The following is a 19,065-nucleotide window of genomic DNA, read 5'->3' on the forward strand; positions in this document are numbered from 1 at the left end:
TGAATTGGTCATATAATAAGAGGATTGTGACGAAAATGTCAAATTAACATACTTCAGATTTCAAGTCTGCGTGCCTTGCCCCTTGGAATGGTTAGCTACGCTACATTAATATTATTTTCCATCAGCATTTTTTAGTATTTTAAACTCCATAACTTTGACTAAAACAATTGTTTTTCGAGATGTATGACTAAACAAATTAATTCCATCTATATATAATTAGTAATTATATACATTCCCATTTCCCAACCACCCTTTGAGGTAGGCGACAGTTGACATTCACCATCATACCATATATATTAATATATTGGACTATAGACATCAAGGTTTGATCATCACAAAATATCTCCATTTAAAAGTTAGAAGGTTTAAAATATGGCTTATAAGTCCTTTCGTCTATAATTGGCATTAATGTCATAGAGTAATATAGCTTCTAAGTTAGACAAGAATATAATTGGATCTTCCATTATTTCATTGTGCAATATTATGTTTATGAGCTATTGAAACTAATTAATGGAGAAAAAATAAAAAGAATCTATTGATAGAGCTATGGACATTCTTATTATAGACTTGTAGTCAATTCATGTAAAATAAATTCATTTGCGTGAATTTTCACAGACGAAAATTGTACCAGTAGTTCATTTTTGACATGCGATGGCAACAAAATGATGCTATAGAGTGATACAATAGGATCGGATTACTAGTTCAAAGTAAAATTTAGCTGTTACTACAGCATTCCATCAACCCTGAATCATTAATTATTTAATTATGAATTAGTTAGAGTGACAATTTTATAATTAGAATGTATTAGTTTTAGGTAGGGATGTCAATCGGGCCAGCCCACCGTGTTTCGGGCCAACCCTATTCGGGTTGCGGGCTAATCGGACTGTTATTTTTCCGGGTTATAAAAGTTCAACCCTAACCCTAAAAGCTCGGGTTTCGGGCTAGCCCATCGGGTTAATCGGGTTGCTATCGATAAAATTAACATGCGATCAATCCAATAAATAATGGTGAAAATTAGTTATATTTATAAAATGTAAAATATTTAATTATTATAAATTTGAGATATATGCTTAAACTCAAACATAAACATGATCAAATACTAATATTTGAGATTTATGCAAAATAAAACATAAACAAGAAATTTTAAAGCATGTTTAGAAATTTAAATATATTTTTAGTGAATTTGAAGTTTCTAATTCATTTATCTATTATTATATTAATAAAAACTTAATATATAATTTATATATTTAATATATAAAATGGAAAGTTATTTTTTCAGTAATCTATATTATAAAATAATCAATGAAGTGTCGAATTAGAGTAAAACAAATAGAACAATATAAATTTTATCGGGTTTCCGGGTCAGCCCATCGGGTTTTCGGGTCTGGCCCTAACAGGTTGCGGGTTAATCGGGTGCGGGCTAATCGGGGTGTAATTTTATCGGGCTAGAAATTTTCAACCCTAACCCTATAAATTTGGCGGGCTATTCGGGCCAGCCCACGGGTTGCGGGCTAAATTGACATCCCTAGTTTTAGGCCATCCACATTCGTGTCTCAATACCGTCTCTTAACCGTTTCACCCCTTCACTATTCATGACCCCACTACACTTTTTACCTCATCTCTTAATTAAGAGACAACACCTACATCCATCCATCTCTTAACCATCTCATCCCTTAACTATTCATTCAATTTCATTTTTTTTATTGCTAACAAATTCAACTAATAAAAACACACTTCATTAAATAAAAGAAAATTACAATTTAAAATCCTAAAAAAATAAAAAATAAAAAAGCATAATTAAAATCCTAAGAAAATAAAAAAAAAACACATAATTAAAATCTAAAAATATAAAAAATACATAATTTAAAATACTAGAAATTAAAAATTGCACCCTTAAATTATAAAAACTACTCCGCCGGCAAATCATCCCCCGAAGGCGGTGGCGGTGCCCTCAAGCTAGGTGGAGGCGGAATACCAAGTTGATTTTCCATATACTCAATGCCGGCAAGATGAGTTTGATATTAGGGAGGCGTCATGCGGGAAGTGTCAGCCATCGTGGCGGTGAAGTACATGGACATCAGGGAGGATGACGGCCCTTGGGAGCCTGCCTGGCTTGATTCGCCTCGGCCCCTCCCCCCTCCCTCTAGCCGCCTTCGCCGCCTTGTTCCCTTGCGGTCGATGTCGTGTATCGGAGGAGCCCCCTGCATCGGATGTCGGGAACTCAACCTCTTGTGAGGCGTTGCCTTCCCCGCCCACACAAGACGCGTATTGGCCACTAGCCGTATGCTTCATGCGTTTCGAGCTCGAGCCCGTGGAGGAATCGATACGGCCAGCCCACCTATCAAGATGTTTGACCGTCTCCCAAACATCGGGAAATTTGAAATCTTTGCCGGTGTCGGATTTAAAGACTCGCAAAGCCGCTATCAGAATGTCGGCTCCACTGGCTCCGCTTTGGCATTGCTCCGCTTCCCTATTGTAGATCCCACAAAATCTTTTGACATCTCTGTCGGCTTGCTCAAAATGAGCGCGAAGCATATTCAGGTTGCGGCAGAAGGCCCCTGGCTTATTTGCGTTGTATACGACGGTGACCTTATCTCAAAAAACCTTGCGGCTTTATTGATTCCCGAGGATGGGATCGTTCGACGTACTGATCCAAGCGTCGAACAGACCCATCGTCTCCGCTTGTGTGTATGGATGACGACCATCGTCCTCTCCGTTCTCCACCGCCTTCGGAGTGTGTTCCTCCGAAATATCCTCCCTAATTTGGGATAATCCCTACGTTTGCGAGCTCCTCGGACCCAAGGGAGGAAAATAGTGTGCATCAACTGGATAGCAGAGAATAAATAATATAGACTTCAAATTTAAATAGTAATGGATACGGATTTAGTACTAGTAATTAAAGTTACTGATCTAGCTATTTTCGCGCATTGTACAATTTTATAAAGTATGAGTGCATGACATTTAAATTTTGGGGTTGATCGATAATGTATAACAATTGAACAGTGGGCAAGTTTTATTTGTTTAGGGTAAAGAAGATATTGAAAATTCTTAGTTACTTCAATACAGAGAGTTGCATTATTCAAATATTCAGTTATTCTCTTAACTTTCGATGCTCTTTCTATAATTGGTTTAATATATTATTCAAATATTCAGTTTTTCTCTTTAACTTTCGATGCACTTTCTATAATTGGTTTAATATATTATTCAAATATTCAGTTTTTCTCTTAACTTTCGATGCACTTTCTATAATTGGTTTAATATATTCTTGACTTTACTGACATAGAGCCCTCATAAAACGTTTATATACCATAGTTAATGCAAAGTAATACAAATGTCAACACCGTGGATTATATCCCTTTAGCCCTTGTTCGGTTGCTTATACTAAATCTCAAGATTAGATTAAGCTCATGTTTAGTTGGTCATATTATATCTCTGACTCAATATTAGATTGTGTCCACGATGAATAGTCACAAGATAAGTCATCTGGGTCTACCATATGACAAAATTAATTGGCATGTACAATTACTTAACTTTCCATATCTACCATTTACCAATTCAAAAAATTATTACTGATATCCTCCATTTTACTAGATTGACTGAGTTTGAGAAATGAGAGAGGAAAAAGACGATCAGATTTAGGAAGAAAGAGGGAGTAAAAAGGTAATCAAAATCGTGCAGAGGTAATTTCAAATTATGTGATTAACGATTTCATCAAGGATTTCTAAATTCTAAATTTTTATATGTGATGATTTGGGTAGCTGTTTTGTCGAAATTAGAGTTTTAGTTGACTGGCATGTGAAGTATTGATGTACAACGATGAAGAGTTGATTAAAAATTACTACTAGGACTTTTATATAATTTGGGAATGCAATAAATTAATGGGAAGAAATTTTGTATGATATAATCATAGAAATTTGTATTTGATGTTTTTGATAATTTAATATTGAAGCATAAAAATAATAATGTCCTTGATCATTATTTGACAATGGAATTCATACAGTAACATAAAATATTAGACCAAATGATTGGGAGAAGTATTAGAAGGGTATCATAGTAAACATACATTATCTTGGCACTATATAATACTCCCTTCGTTCGCCACTATGAGTCTCATTTCTTGGTGGCACGAGTTTTAAGAAATGTTAAGAAAAGTGATTGAAAAAAAATTGTAGAATAGGGGTCCCAATCCTATATACTCCTATTAGTTTTAAATGAAATGTGAGTGAAATGAGTTAGTGGAAAGTGAGACCCTATTACCATTTATAGTAAAAGTGAACAGAGACTCCTATTCGCGGACGAACTAAAATGGAAAAAATAGGTCTCCTATTTGCGGACGGAGAGAGTATTTCAAACCAAGCATGCTTTAAGGAGTATTAAAATTGACATTCCAACTATACATCTTTTTTTAGTCTAAAATTAAGTCATGACTTATCCTAAATGGTAAGTAGCTCTCACATTCCACTAACTTATTCCACTCACGTTTTATTATATACTGTACATTATTTTTGTAAAATGGAAAAATGACTCTGACCGTGAGACTAAAAAATAAAGCAAATTTACATCACACAAAACAAAAAAAACCCTAAAGAATGTATAATTACCACTTCTCCTAATGAGATTAAAGATATTGTTTATCAAAAGCTATAATTTAAGATTGCACTGGTGAGACACCTCCTAGTCGAGCTTCATTTCATTGCAATATAGTGACCCTATATACTAAAAACTCAAACCTTGAAACCTAAATCCTAAACCCTTAACTTTAAAATATACTTATCATGACCAACAAATGAGCCAAATATCAATAAAATTCTCCCTCCGTCCCAGTTCAAATTTACTTTGTTGATCACTTATTCTATTTTGTGAGTTTTAGATCTGTATTCAATATCTTACACTGGGTCGGCCTACTTGATAATCCTTACTGATAGTAGAGGTTTTTTTACCTGAATCTTGGCTGTAAATCTGTTTATATGCTCATATCAAGAAAGTATTTTACAATAGGGCTATGTGAACGGTAAACAAAAAAAAATCTTGCTTGCATTCATCCAAGCATCTATTCATCCAATGGTATTATTTATTATAGCCGAAGTAGTGTTTTGTTGAAGCTATACTTGTATTCTATCTAATCAAATAATTGTATTTCACATGTGCATGAATGTAATAGAAGGAATGGAAAACATATACGAAGGCTAAAAAAATGAAATGCAAAGCTAGGCATTTTTTTTTCCACCACGGTCATGAGTCTGTGACAATTTTAATTAACAGAATTGGTATTTATAGAAAATTTAGTAGCCTTTGCCATTCTAATACGGTAATCCCTTTTACATTCTTCTGTATTGACTCTTAGTGATCCCAATTATAATTTATTATAAATTGAAGTAGTAATAAATGGCATAAAAAATTTTAACCGTTCTCAATGGAAGATTTTTTTAATCTGAACCAAATTTGTGTAGAAGTTAAACCACTACCCATATTGTTAGGTTTTATTGAATTAAATTTTATTTCAATGGTCATTGTCTTCTATTTATTAAAGAAATACATTATTAGTTATTAGAGCTCTACTAATCATATGTTCTAACATATAATCATATCTTTAGAGGCTCTTTAATCACACATTTTACATTTTATCTTTAATTATATATATTTTTTCAACTAAGATTCCATAAATACCCCCAAAACTCCCATTTTATATACTAAAATTTCCAACTCTCTTTTCTTTAAATTTTTTAAAATCCGTGCCGAATTCAAAATGGACAATTATTAGGGGACGGAGGAAGTACTTTAATAAAGTAGGAAAAAGAGAAAGTAGAGAAAATAAAGTAAGATGGGAAAAAATATAACTTTTTGCTAAATAGGAAAATGACTATACTATGATGGAACGTCACAAAATAGAAAAATGACCCCACTATTATAAAACTGAGGGTGTACTACATCGAAGATATATTAATAACATACTTACATATTTTACTCTGAAGATATATTAATTATAACATAACGAAGAACACAGATAAATAATCTCATAAATTTGAGATAAAACTATCTACCAAAAACGTGTATCCACCAAAAGAAAGCGAAATCGAGATAAATAAATAATACTACTACTTTTTTTCCTCAAAATTTATGTAGTGGATCGACATTTTCAGCATTTGGGAAATGTTCACAATGCCCTCATCATCGAAAATCATCAACCTTTGCCCAATTTCCGGTCCTCTAAACCAATTTGCCTATGCCAGATACTCCTCTATTCCTCTGTAACTCGACCTTTGGTGGATACATCAAATGTCGTCCTATAAATAGAAACACACGTGACTGTTAATAAAATACAAAAATCGGAGCACAAACATTTCCTTAATCACCTTGGCCTGCATCGGAAAAGTAGCAGACGAAAAAATCTTCCACTTCAAGCTTTCGACTTCTAAACAGTAAAACAGATCATGTTGGTACATGAGATGTTGAACTACTTTAGTAAAAACATATTCTTTAAAAGTGTAGAACTCATGCATAGAGAAAGATGTTTACTTCAAAGTGTACGTCTAGTAATAGTAATAGTAATAGTAATAGTAATAAATTGTAATTTTGAAATTCAACTCTTACAACAAACCTGGAAGGGTTTCTGGAAGCAAACACATGCACAAACCAAACGCCATTGTTGTCATCAATTATAGGTCTGCTCCTCACCAGAAGATAGAAGCGTTATATCATAATCTGATGTGAGGCCAGCATGAACACACACCCTTCCGCTCCCTTGATAAAAAACGAACCTGTCACTTCCTCCCCAACATAAACCTTACAGTTTACCACATTATCCACAAACGATGCCCTCAAACAACCAATCCACTTACCTCACAATCTATCAAATTCGACATCGTGAACTCTCCATTTTGAGCATCCACCTGATCACCTCGCATGTACTGAGTCGATCAATGAAACTTTCATTATAAATTGTTTTCCAAAAACCTTTTCACTTTCTCTCCTTTAAAACCATTCACTTCCTCAATTATGACAAAAAAAACTTTTTCACTTCTTGGAGGGACTAATCAACCGTTTCTAAACTTTTTTAATGTGTTTTTGTTTTCATATGATATTTTATATTTTTATAAATATTGAGGAGTTGTCTTTCTTATTGTACTCCCCGTAACAGAGCTCTAAGAAAAAGAGAATTCGGAAGGATTCTCTAGCAAGTGAATTACTACTTGTTTAGTAACACGAACGATAGTTGCACATTATTTACTGTGGCTGGGTAAATAATACCCCCCCTGACAATTGGCATATTTTCATTCAACTTTATGAAATATGTTTGCCTAAAATAGTCATTGATAATGGAGTCTAGGTAATTTGGATTGCAATTTTAATAAGAGTCAACTGAACCAAATTACTCTAATTTTTTGCACTTGTTACACCAGTGACCCCTAATAAAAAAATAGCACAAGAGGGGCCTAACGTTAAATATAATCACGAATGAAGTTTTTTTAACCACTTTTCGGACGAAAATGCCCAAATAGCTTGAAGGGCATTTTTGGCAATCCCTAAATTTGTTGACATATGAATTCTGTCACATTTCTGTCAGCAGCTTCTTAAGTGATTTCCTAATAAGTTCTAGTACTTCATACGTGATTAAAGTTTTGTCAATATTTGTACAAAAAAAATCTTATGTCCCTCTAATTATATCATGTAGGAAATTCATTGAGAAACAAAAATATGGAAAAGTGAAGTTATTTATGCAATAAAATCCGAAACAATAATACATAGAATAAAAAATGTTTCACATTTAATTAAATGATACAATAATTATTTTATTGAAAACATTGATATTTAAAATATTATTTCATTATATATTATCGAACTAATTTATTACTCTAAGCCTAATTTTAAGAGGATTTTTATGATTAATATTTTATTGATGTAATTTTAATTTAGCTCAAATTGAAATGTTTAACATCATATGAACATTCAATCTTTAGATATAAATTTGCATAGTTTCTTGCCATTCATGATAAAATTGAAACGTGAGTAATATTTTAAAAAAAATTTAAGCATGTGATATTAGCTATTTAATCCTTCAAGATTTTTATTAATAGTAGTATTTGAAATAAGACTAGGTAAATTTATAAATTAATACTGCAAAATTAGGATATTTTTATAATAAATAAAATTAATCCATAAATTAATGTAAATAAAATAAATTACGGGAAATAAAAACACGGAAAAATACAAGAAAATGAGTTTTATAAGGAAGAAATGGTCTTATTTTATTATGTTCATATTAATTAATGCAGATAATGACAAATATGTATATTATAAAAAAATTAGAAAGTGTAAATAATGATAAAATTTTAATTACGTATGAAGTACAAAAACTTATTAGAAAATTACATAAGAAGTTGCTGACAGAAATGTGGTAGAAATCACAATATAATGGAGTGAGAAAAATGCCCTTTTAGGGCCTGAGGGTGTTTTGGTCCAAAAAAAACTTCATTCGTGATTATATTTAACGTTAGGCCTCTCTGGTGCAATTTTTTTGTTATGGGTCACTGGTGTAACAAGTGCAAAAGTTAGGGTCATTTAGTGTAGTTCACTCCTTTAATTAAAGAAACCCTAATTTAGAATTGCATCCCCAAATATGTGCATAGCTGTGTTCGCATGGAAAATTCACCCAATCCACCCCCTCATTTTATTGCTCAACAGAGACGAGTTATATATTCCCTTCTTAATCACTGATGCTTTTTTTCTTGTTCAAGGAGCAAGGTGATGCTTTTAAAATGAATTGCAATCATTTAGTTGATCTTTGTTTTCCATTTGTTTAACTTGATCTGTTTGTGGCTGAAAGATATCACTTCTTATAACCTTATTGCCAAGATGTTACAACTGCTGATTGTTTTGCATCACTATTATGTACTGAGACAAACACATAGAACTGTTCCTGTACTTGTACATTTCCATTGCATTATGATTATCTTGCATATTCTCTACTGTGGTAACATGTTTAACTTTCTTTGGGCAATGGCTCGCAGGCTCAAAGATTAAGGCGTGGTTTTGAGGACGTACTGGGAAAATATTGGGAGGCAGAAATCTCACTGAAAGAGGTAACTAAAATGGTAATGAACGACACCACTAAGGCTCCCTGCCATTTACTCTCGTGAGTTCGAATACCTCACGAGTTCCATTTTCGTGGAGGCAGACACAGCTTCGGTAATACTTTGTTTGTACTACTCGGACACTATGAATGCATAGTTGATAGCACTCTACTCGATTCACCGGGACAATATGGCACGCGAAGCACTTCTGCAGAGATAAAACTGCACCTTGATTTAGCCAAGCACAAGCAGTCCATATATGATCTTGTTACCCTTCATTTGTGTTACTATTAGTTATGGATATGTTTGCCTTTTAATCCATTCATTTCTGTATTTATGTTTGTGCCTTAATTGGTTAGTGAAGCATTAAATCTTTTTGTGGGTTGGTAGCTGAGCAGAGAGATAAAGGAAACAAGAAATCACAAGAAAAGGATTGATACATCATATGCTTATTCAGATAGTAGTAGTACATAAGAAGGCTAGGTAGAGTGATCAGGCTGCGCATGTAGGGCAGGTGCAGCCGGTGCCGCACTTGCAGTGGGCCTTGCCAGTTCCGGTGCCTGTGGTTTTGGTGCAGGTGCAGGGGTTGCAGCCACAGTGCTCCCCACACGAGCACTTCTTGTGGTCCACGGTGGAGCCCTCTGCTCCTCCTGTGCAGCTACAAGCCGTCCCACCGGGGCACGGCGACGGGCAACCACAGCTCTCATCGCACACAACACCGCTCCCTTTCATGTCGGCCATATTTGAATCCGGTTAGTGCATGGGCTTGCTTGATAGCGGCATATTTTATATATATCCCCTACACCGACTTGTAGTCCGAACGTGGCGAAGCAAACTACACTTGTCGCGGACACTCGATACTTATTCTTTCATCTTTATCTTCATCTTAAATTTGACATGTCGTGGGCCTGCCGCTTCTTACAAGATTTTGATCCGTATGGGTTGATTCTACTTTCTGCTTGGTATAAAAAAATGTTATCTATATGCAGAAGAAGGCCCAACATTAATTTTTCTATTTAACAACACTAAATATGGGTATGCATTGTACTGCAAAGATTTCGTGAGACATATATTCAAACATAGTACAAATTTGAGTTTGGTGAAAATGATTAGGATAAAATTACTTTATAATGTGCATATACTCAGAAATGAGTTTTGATTTAATATAAATGATACAGATGGTAATTTACCTTTTTAGGTAAAAAACCAATACATTTCTTTTACCTCAATTTATTCTCATTTATTTTATTTCCTCTTAAATCCTCTATTTTATTCTTTCTCTACTTGTAAAAAAAGTCGAATACATCATTTTTCTTAAATTTTGTATCCAAAGTATATACTCACTTATGACAAGACGAGAGTGAGTATATAACTAGGAAAACAATAAAACAAAAATAATACGTACTACATTACCATTAATATCAAGTAGTTTTGAGTGCCACATGGCAACCACATTTCTGGCTGAACTGCACATATGCTCTCATTAACTCTCTTGAAGCAAAATAATGGATGTCCATTTCAAAGGTCCAGACTTGGAGATTTGAAATTCTCACATCTTGTACAGGCACTACATTGGAGATTAGAAATCCTTACATCTCGTACAGAGACTACATTGCTTCATCACATGGTCCTAATCCTGTTGGTATATCACTTTCGACTATGAGGTTCAATCATTAAACAGAGGGATCAAAATTTCTTGCTCAGAAATAAACTAAAAATAACATTCTATACTGAATCGACCCGTTTCCGTTTTGCAGATGTATCTTGTTGATCGTCTTTGAATGTCCAACCAGGAAAATCCAACTCTGAAAACAGACATGCAGGAGTCATTTTGTAGAATGCCAACGGCACCTGTTTGACCCTTCGTCTAATCTGTAAGGTTTCCAAAACAATTACTAATAATGCCTTTGCACCAAAGAATAAAAAATAACGCCACCAAGTGATTCAGAAGATCTTCTGAAGCTGATTAATTACCTCATCACCAAATATGGTTGCATATGACCCCGAACTAAAATCGCTTACTGCAATTTCAGGAATTCTGCTTCTTACAGCCAAATCATTCAACACAGACAAAGCGAATCTGATAACATGAGACGAATACAATAGTCAACAGTAGCAAGAAAGTTGAAGACATGGCCAGGATACAGGCAATAGCAATAGACAGAAGACACTGAATTTAGCGCATACCTTGAGACTGGAGGGCTGTAATGATGACGGAGAGTGTCAATCTCCCAGAGAGAGCTTCCTGCTCAGTCATTGCCACAATTATATATATCAGCTTTCTATTAATAACACAATCAGCTACAAGCTAAATGAAGTACAATCCAGTTCATATCGTCGAAAGGTTTGCTTCAGAGTTCAGGCAATAAGCATTACATGGACATTTAGATTAGTGATGAGATCTGATTTGCATTACATTGCAGACTTGATCTGTAAGAGATTTGTAGTGATGTCACTTAGTTTCTATATCATAAATTTTTTATCATCTTTAGATTAAATCCATTTCAAAAAATTCATGTCATTCTAGAAGATGACTAAGTTAATATTTGCGCCATATACTCTATTTACAAGGTGGTCATGTTTTGCGTATGGCCACATAACACAGCATGAAAAGTGCAACCACCTTGGATATATCGCAGCATCAGAAAGGGTGGTATTAGTATTTTGTTTTTATTGTTCTTATGATGTTGGGATTTTATGTTTTTAGATGGGGGGATGAGGGCTTGGGGTTTCTTTTTTCTATATTTCCTTTGGTGGGGGATAAGATAAGATTTAATCACAGCCCTTGAGAAAATATGTAAAAAATCAGAAACCCCAACTCATTCTCTTAATAAAGAATAGCAATGAGATGAAGAGCAAATAACAACAGGCATATGTGGCAGTAATGTGTATATATACAAGCAACACAAATAAAATAGAAAAAAGCTTACTCATAGCATTGGTATTTTTGGGATCATTTTCCTCATTTTTGAAGTGATCAATTCCTGGCTTCTCTTCAAACAAATCTTTGTTCGCACCATCAGTACTGTTTTTTTCTTCTGAAGTATCTATTGCAGTATCCAGACCCATTTCCTACACAGGATATATTATGCATCACTAAATGGTCTTGTCAATAAATTTATGGAATGCATAAGAACGGGCTACATTGAACAACTCTCTGCTCTTTGCAAGAGTCTAGAAATGAGGATAGTATCCTATCATACAAAAATGAATGATAGACTAATTACATGCTTTAGCAGTCGAGAGCTCTTACTGGTAGTTGAACATTTCTAGAGTTACTGTCTTGATGTCATGGAATACATACATATCTACGTATTGTTTAAAACTGCTTATAGTACTAAGTTTTCCAGGTTTCTGGCCTGTTCATTCAGAGAGGCTGTCATAAAGTGCACAACGGATATTGGCTTTCATGGAAAAAAGGTATAAATTACACTAAGTAGAGATCCCCACTGATATATAACAAAAAATGGGTAAACAAAAGGAAAACATGGTTGCTCTTACCCTGTGCACCAGAAAATTAATTGAAGGATGCCTTTGTAGAAGGTTGTGAACCAAAGCAATGATGACAAGTGCTCCTGAAGGAGGAGCAAACAGTGCAAGTCTACTCAATTTCTTGCAGAAAGCAGCAGCAAGATATGCTGGAAGCAGTGATGATTTCAAGCATGAGTCCAACAGCTGAGGATAACATATTACATAAATATGAAATTAGCACTATGGAGCTGTCTGATAAGAACAACTATTTACAAAGAGTACAAAGGCATTTATCTTTTCGACACTATGCATCAGGCTTGTTAAGAATATTAATATTATGTCCCACATCGGTTATGTGACATAGCCTAGTTTAGTGTTTTGTACTATATATATATGGCCTGTGTTGAGTAATAAAATACACCATATACACTACTACTTTCTCTACTATGTCTATTTACTTTTCGCTTATATCTATATTTTACTGTTCTACATGGTATCAGAGCGGAATCGAATCCGTCTCTAGAAAATTAGGGTTTCCAAAAAAAAAGAGAACTAAATTAGGGTTTCTGCCGCTGCCCGCTCTACTGTCCCCACTCTGCTCTTCCGTCACTACTCTACTCTACCAGAAATTATGTTTTGTTCTGCTCAATTCTGTGTTATTTGCTACTGCTGCTCAATTCTGCTCCGGCTCTACTGCCTGCAACTGTTATCTGTCTGCAATTGTTATCTATCTGTTATTGTTGCTCTGCTGCTCCGCTATTTGCCTGCTGCTCTACTACTACAGTTATTATTCTACTCCTGCTCTACTACTACAGTTATTATTCTACTCCTCCTACCGTTGTCCTCCTGCTACAGTTGCTACTCTGCTACAACTGTCACTAGACTCACTACTACGCTGCATCTACTACTTCTGCTCTACAGTTGCTACTATGCTACAACTGTCCCTGCCTTGCATCTGCTACTTCTGCTACAGTTGCAACAGCTACTACTCTGCTACAGCTGACACTAACTACCATGCATCTGCTACTCTGCTACAGTTGCTACTACTGCTCTGCATCTGCTAATTCTGCTACTACTGCCCTATAGCTGCTACTCTGCTGCAGCTACTATTACTCTGCCTTGCAACTCTACTTATGCAACAGCTGCAACTAACTATTGCCCTATAGTTTCGGCTACTACTATTGCTGCCGATGTTTGAGGAAAAACATTTTTGAGAACTTTGTACCAAGCTGGACAATATAGTTGTTCCAGCTTGAGGGGGAGTGTTAAGAATATTAGTATTATGTCTCACATCGGTTATGTGACATAGCCTAGTTTAGTGTTTTGTACTATATATATGTGGCATGTGTTGAGTAATAAAATACACCAAATACACTACTACTTTCTCTACTATGTCTATTTACTTTTCCGCTTATATCTATATTTTACTGTTCTACAAGGCTTATTTTAAGCACACATGCAGAGATCAGTTACTTTTTTCACCATAAATTAGAAAAACAGTACAAATAGAAGAAATTAAATAAAGTTCTTCCAAGTTTTTACAGCCTTACGGCTTTTAAAGTAATTTCATGAATTCACAAACATATTAGCTAAATCCTTTTTTATCAAAATCCCACCATCCAGACAGCACAAACCATTCTTTACTTTTGATAGCAAATTGGCAATGATCCTAGTGAAAGTATGTGTACCTACTACCTAGTTCAAAAGACCTGGACAATTCACCCATGTAGCACATTCTAGGGTCCTTACATATGCCATGGAGATTTTCATTCCCGCTGTGCAGCCCATTTAGGTTAAAAATGAATTTGCTAAGTTCTTGAATGCAGAAATTCTTAAAAGGATTGGCAGAATTGTCGAAGAGGTTACATAATCACCTTTACATAGTTTTTGCTCATCATTACCATGGACTGAAAGCCATTTTGGGTGGTAACCTCAGCTACATTATCAGGGGACTATCGTATAAACTAAGTGTTTAATCCAAACATTATAAATAGTTTCCGCAAGGTATTTTAGTATGATGAACAAAATTATAAAGACAAAGATGAGTACAACTTGGCCATAACTACTCTCAAAGTCAAGTTCAACAACCAGCAGTAGCTAGCTTAGAAGATCTACATAAAATAAAATACAAATTCAATGAGATTGTATATCACTAACCTGGAAGAATTTTGATCTATGTTTTGCCATAAACACAGAGGGCTCCAACAGAGCGTAAAGTTTATTATAGAAGTTGGGGTACTCAAGGCCATGCTGTGTCATCAGTATAAACAGGCTGCTGAGTGCCATGACGCTCACAACACCACCTATGTCATAGGATCGTGTCAAGAAATCACTGTAGATGAACAACACCACAATATTCATTAAGTATGAGAAATATTGATTAGACAAGACCTGACAAAGTTAAGTGCAATTTACCATAGCATGATTGGGTTTGAGAGGTGAGAAATGACCGATTGGTGAAGTGTTACAAGAACCTGTACATGAAGTAAATATATAAGTGGAATTGGGATATCCATTTAAAAAGTAAAACAAAGAAAATAGCATAAACAACTGTCATGATCAATCCAAATATTGACTTTTGCCAGATATCATGGAAGAAGTAGATGAAGTAAACATATTTGGTGGACTTCAGGTCTTAATGTGTTATGCAATGAATTTATAAAATTAAAAATGTAAGAAAATAAATAGTAGACAAAATAGGTTAAAATTTTAAAAGAAATTCATAGAAGGATGTTAATTATTAATAAAACTCATTGAGCATCAATGCATCTTATAAACCAAAATGTTAAAGAGCAATGTATTTGAGATTAAATATTAAAATGAAAGAATTTAATATAGAGCAGTTCATGGACCCAATGGCATTCATACTTAACCTTACCTCTTTGTAAACATCAAGAGGAAGAGGCAAACTGAGGAATGAAATCCATGCTTTAGTAAACTTCAGTTTCATTTTCTTTGCAACGTTTTTTGAAGATAAAATCTGTAAAGTTCCAATATTGAGGATGCATAGTAGGGAGAAGTGAAACATGTATTTTATAGATGCATAACCACTGTTCTAAAATTCATCCGGAAAAATTACCTTGTCATTGTTTTTCCCAAGTAAAGTTCCTGCTATATGCAGGGAAGAGGAAACAACACTCTTGTTAGCAAAAAGTTCATTAAGATGATTAAGATGCACCGGAAACTTGCAAGTAACTGAAGTGTTTGCAGAGCTAAAATATGTTGGAAGTGCACCATGTTCAAAAAGTAAAATGAGTTCAATGCTTCTCCTAGATAACAACTCAAATTATCATTAGGAATGTCAAAACCAACAAAATAGGGCAAGAACTAACATAAAAATATCCAAATCAGTTAATTTAACAAGATATTTGTCACAACAATCTTTGTTGGATAGTGAATTATTACAAGCAAATTGGCATATTTTATTTAATAGACTGGCAATTGTTCCAGCTTATCAACAGAAGAAGAGGAGTGATCTTTTAACAAACTCTTGCATCCTCATAGGAAATGGCCACCTCAATTCTTAAATTAGAATAAAGAAATCAATGGAAGTAAGAGAAAATTTTTCCATCAATTCAAATGCCAATTTAATGAAAAGTTGCATACTAATATACTATGATACATCAACCACAAAACTCAAACGAGATGATAAATTAGCAATGTGACCTGAATCGTTCCACATCTCTAACTTCTCCTCTACAGCTTCCAACGGTTGTATGCAGGCTAATAACTTATACATCTTTTGAATGGAAAGCTCAATGCTACATATACACCAGGAAAATAAGTATAAGCACATAAAGAGTTAAGAGTATATGAAAATAGAGAAAATGTATCACCAAACACCACCATTCAGCTATTATATATCTTAATCTAACATGTGACAAATTTCCCTTATTTTCCAGAAGTATTCTTGAACTGAAATGTACAACTCTTTATATGTATAAAGTATCAGTGATCTTGAGGAATTTAATCTTGCATCATATGCAATTACTGCAGGTAATGGATTTTCCATGGGTAGAGAACCAAAGTTGAAGAGACTCAGAGAGTTTTAGCACATTAAACATTTGCTTAAAAGGAGGAGAAACCAGGTTCTATCTTGATTGACAATATTTAACGCTAGTTGGTGCATAAGCTATGTGCTGCATGGGCATGTTCTTTGTTACTTACAATTAGCACCTCTTCACTCTGGCCATGGTTTTAATGAGATATGTGGGGGGGAATATTGTTACTTATAATCACCCTAACTTGACTATTGAGCATTGAGTATTTCTACCAAATTTATCAACTTGAGGAAAGGGAAATATCTACAACAGTAACGCTAAGCCTTACATCAGTAAATAACTAAATGTTCTATAGAACTGTTCAATCAAATGTTGAAAATATAATACTACTATAATTTACCAATTCCAGTCATTTCAGACAACTACTTCCACGAGAAAACATTCACTAACCTTGGTCTTGAAAGCAGATCATTCACATCCTGACTCGCATCTTTGTTTTCTGTCACAGAGAACACAATTATATTAACTGTGAAACAAATATGGTTCTATTAAGGCCATATGATACCACTAGTCCTATGCCCATTGATGAGTATCATAAAAATATAAAGAGAATGGACCTTCTTTCTCCAAAGTCCGAGCTAGCTTTTCAAAGGAACTGCAAGTGAAGAACCTGAACAGTACAATTGTACCACGAAATGAGGTTCGGAAGAAAGTATATTTACAGGAGGGGAGGAGAGAAAAAGCTCCTAAAATAGGTGCAACACTTTGAGCAATAATGAAATCACAGGATTAAAAACGTGGAACTTCTTCAGCAGTCAGTATAGTGTAAAACAGAATTCCTCACGTGATCACTGATAGCACCATTGGAAGAACTTTAGCTACACATCACATCTTACTTCTAATGTTCACCGATATCAATTGTGCACTTGGTCAAAAGATGTGCTCGAGAAATTTGGAACTTACCTAACATCAACGTAATTGAAATACTTCTCTGATAGCATATCCAATACAATGTCATCAACACCCAGTTCAGACCGAACCTTCAAAGATAAGACCATTCAAAAGTAGATATGAATCAAAAAACATGGACTTAATATGAATTACAGAGAAAAAACAGAAAAATATATAAAAGAAAACAACCATAAAAGGAAAGAATATGCAACCAAACTTACAATAGCTCGGAGAAGCTTGTGATAAATAACAGTATTGAATTTTCCCGCATTTCCCACTTTCACAAATTCCATTATGGAATCAAGCACAACTTCCTGCATAAAAGAGATACTCAATCATGAAAGCCGTTATAGAGGTGATAAAGTCTAGGAAACTCAAAATTGATGAGTAATTGTACCCGCAGAGCACCGTCGGATTGGGTGGAGACGACGAGATCAATGAGGGAGTGCGTGAGCTCGTCGAACTTGGAGCGTAGCCACGTGAGGTAAATGAATTCAGGGTCGGGGCTGGGGTCGGAATCGGGATGCCTGGATGAGGAAGAAGGAAGCTTGGGGATGAGAGGAGTGAAGAAAGACTGGAGGGAAAGGAGAGATTCGAGGGCGTATTGTGGCGGGGAGTTGGGGTTGATGAAGGTTAGGAGAAGGGGGAGGTTATTGACGTGAGCTCTAGAGGTCAGCAGCTGCTGTCCCATGGTTTTCAACTCGGATAGACTATGCTTAGCTCTCTTCTTCTGCTTCTTCTTCTCCGATTCGACGGACGCCATGGCTGCCGGTTAGAAACTGGTAGAAAAAGAGAGATGAATAGCGGTTTCGAGTTAGGGATTCGAATCTATATAGGAAATAGGGCTTTGCCCTTTTGTGTTTTTTTCTGTATTTTGTATCCAATTTCTGTCATGCCCAAAGTACATTTGGGCTGATTTAATCTGAACCCAAAATAATTAGTTCGATTCTAATTTGTTGTGTGGACCCAAATTACACACTCAAACGTATTAGAGTAGTAAAATGAATGTTTTTCAAATTTTGGAATTTGAATTAAACAAAAAATATGAATATCAGTCCTCTTTCCATTTTTTTTGTTTGACCATGATAGGACAGTTTTCTCACTTTGGAGAAGAAGATGACGATAATATTGATATTCTTGATTGATTTCTCAAATGATTACAATAACTCCTATTTATAAGGTCAATAACTAACTTAATGAACAAGAAAACAAAGATATAGAAAACTTACGCAAATCCCTAATTTAACTAACTAAATAATTCTCGTATCAAACCACAGGTGTACCGAAGATATTATGTTCGCCAGCGCATAGATGCTGAAACAACCCATGAGCCCAATGGAGGAGAGCATCAACGATAATGTGTAGGTGAGTGACTATGTTGTTGCACAGCCAAAACGTGAGGGCAAAGATTGGCATGCAGATGGCCCGGACCTTTGTTGGAAATATCTCCGAGCACAGAATGTTTGGGATGGGCCCGTATCCCATGGTGAAGAAGCTGCTGCAGAAAAGCATGCTGGCTGTTGACACGGCCGCCTTAATCATCTCGCTCACCTGCATAACTCTTACCATTA

General features: G+C 35.0%; 1 protein-coding gene across 1 annotated transcript; it reads right to left on the minus strand.

Annotated features, from left to right (window-relative positions):
• Positions 1 to 10,563: 10,563 nt before the first annotated feature.
• On the minus strand, positions 10,564 to 18,347 carry LOC121765311 (protein NUCLEOLAR COMPLEX ASSOCIATED 4-like). The gene is made up of 15 exons (XM_042161407.1): positions 17,892 to 18,347; positions 17,716 to 17,808; positions 17,507 to 17,583; positions 17,161 to 17,213; positions 16,994 to 17,042; positions 16,209 to 16,303; positions 15,622 to 15,650; positions 15,421 to 15,522; positions 14,958 to 15,016; positions 14,700 to 14,874; positions 12,573 to 12,746; positions 12,002 to 12,143; positions 11,259 to 11,316; positions 11,046 to 11,151; positions 10,564 to 10,943 (listed from the first exon to the last, which is right to left on the minus strand). The coding sequence occupies exons 1-15, from the start codon at positions 18,255 to 18,257 to the stop codon at positions 10,797 to 10,799; spliced, it is 1,725 nt and encodes a 574-aa protein (XP_042017341.1). The 5' UTR covers positions 18,258 to 18,347; the 3' UTR covers positions 10,564 to 10,796.
• Positions 18,348 to 19,065: the final 718 nt, after the last annotated feature.

The sequence above is a fragment of the Salvia splendens genome, chromosome 14, assembly GCF_004379255.2.
Source record: "Salvia splendens isolate huo1 chromosome 14, SspV2, whole genome shotgun sequence".
NCBI classification, from domain to species: domain Eukaryota; kingdom Viridiplantae; phylum Streptophyta; class Magnoliopsida; order Lamiales; family Lamiaceae; genus Salvia; species Salvia splendens.

Coding starts and splice junctions, on each gene's coding strand:
- LOC121765311 (XM_042161407.1), bottom strand. CDS start 18,257: ATGGCGTCCGTCGAATCGGAGAAGAAGAAGCAGAAGAAGAGAGCTAAG. Junction 17,584..17,715: donor ACAAGCTTCTCCGAGCTATT/GTAAGTTTGGTT, acceptor TTATCTTTGAAG/GTTCGGTCTGAACTGGGTGT. Junction 17,043..17,160: donor TCGGACTTTGGAGAAAGAAG/GTCCATTCTCTT, acceptor TCTCTGTGACAG/AAAACAAAGATGCGAGTCAG.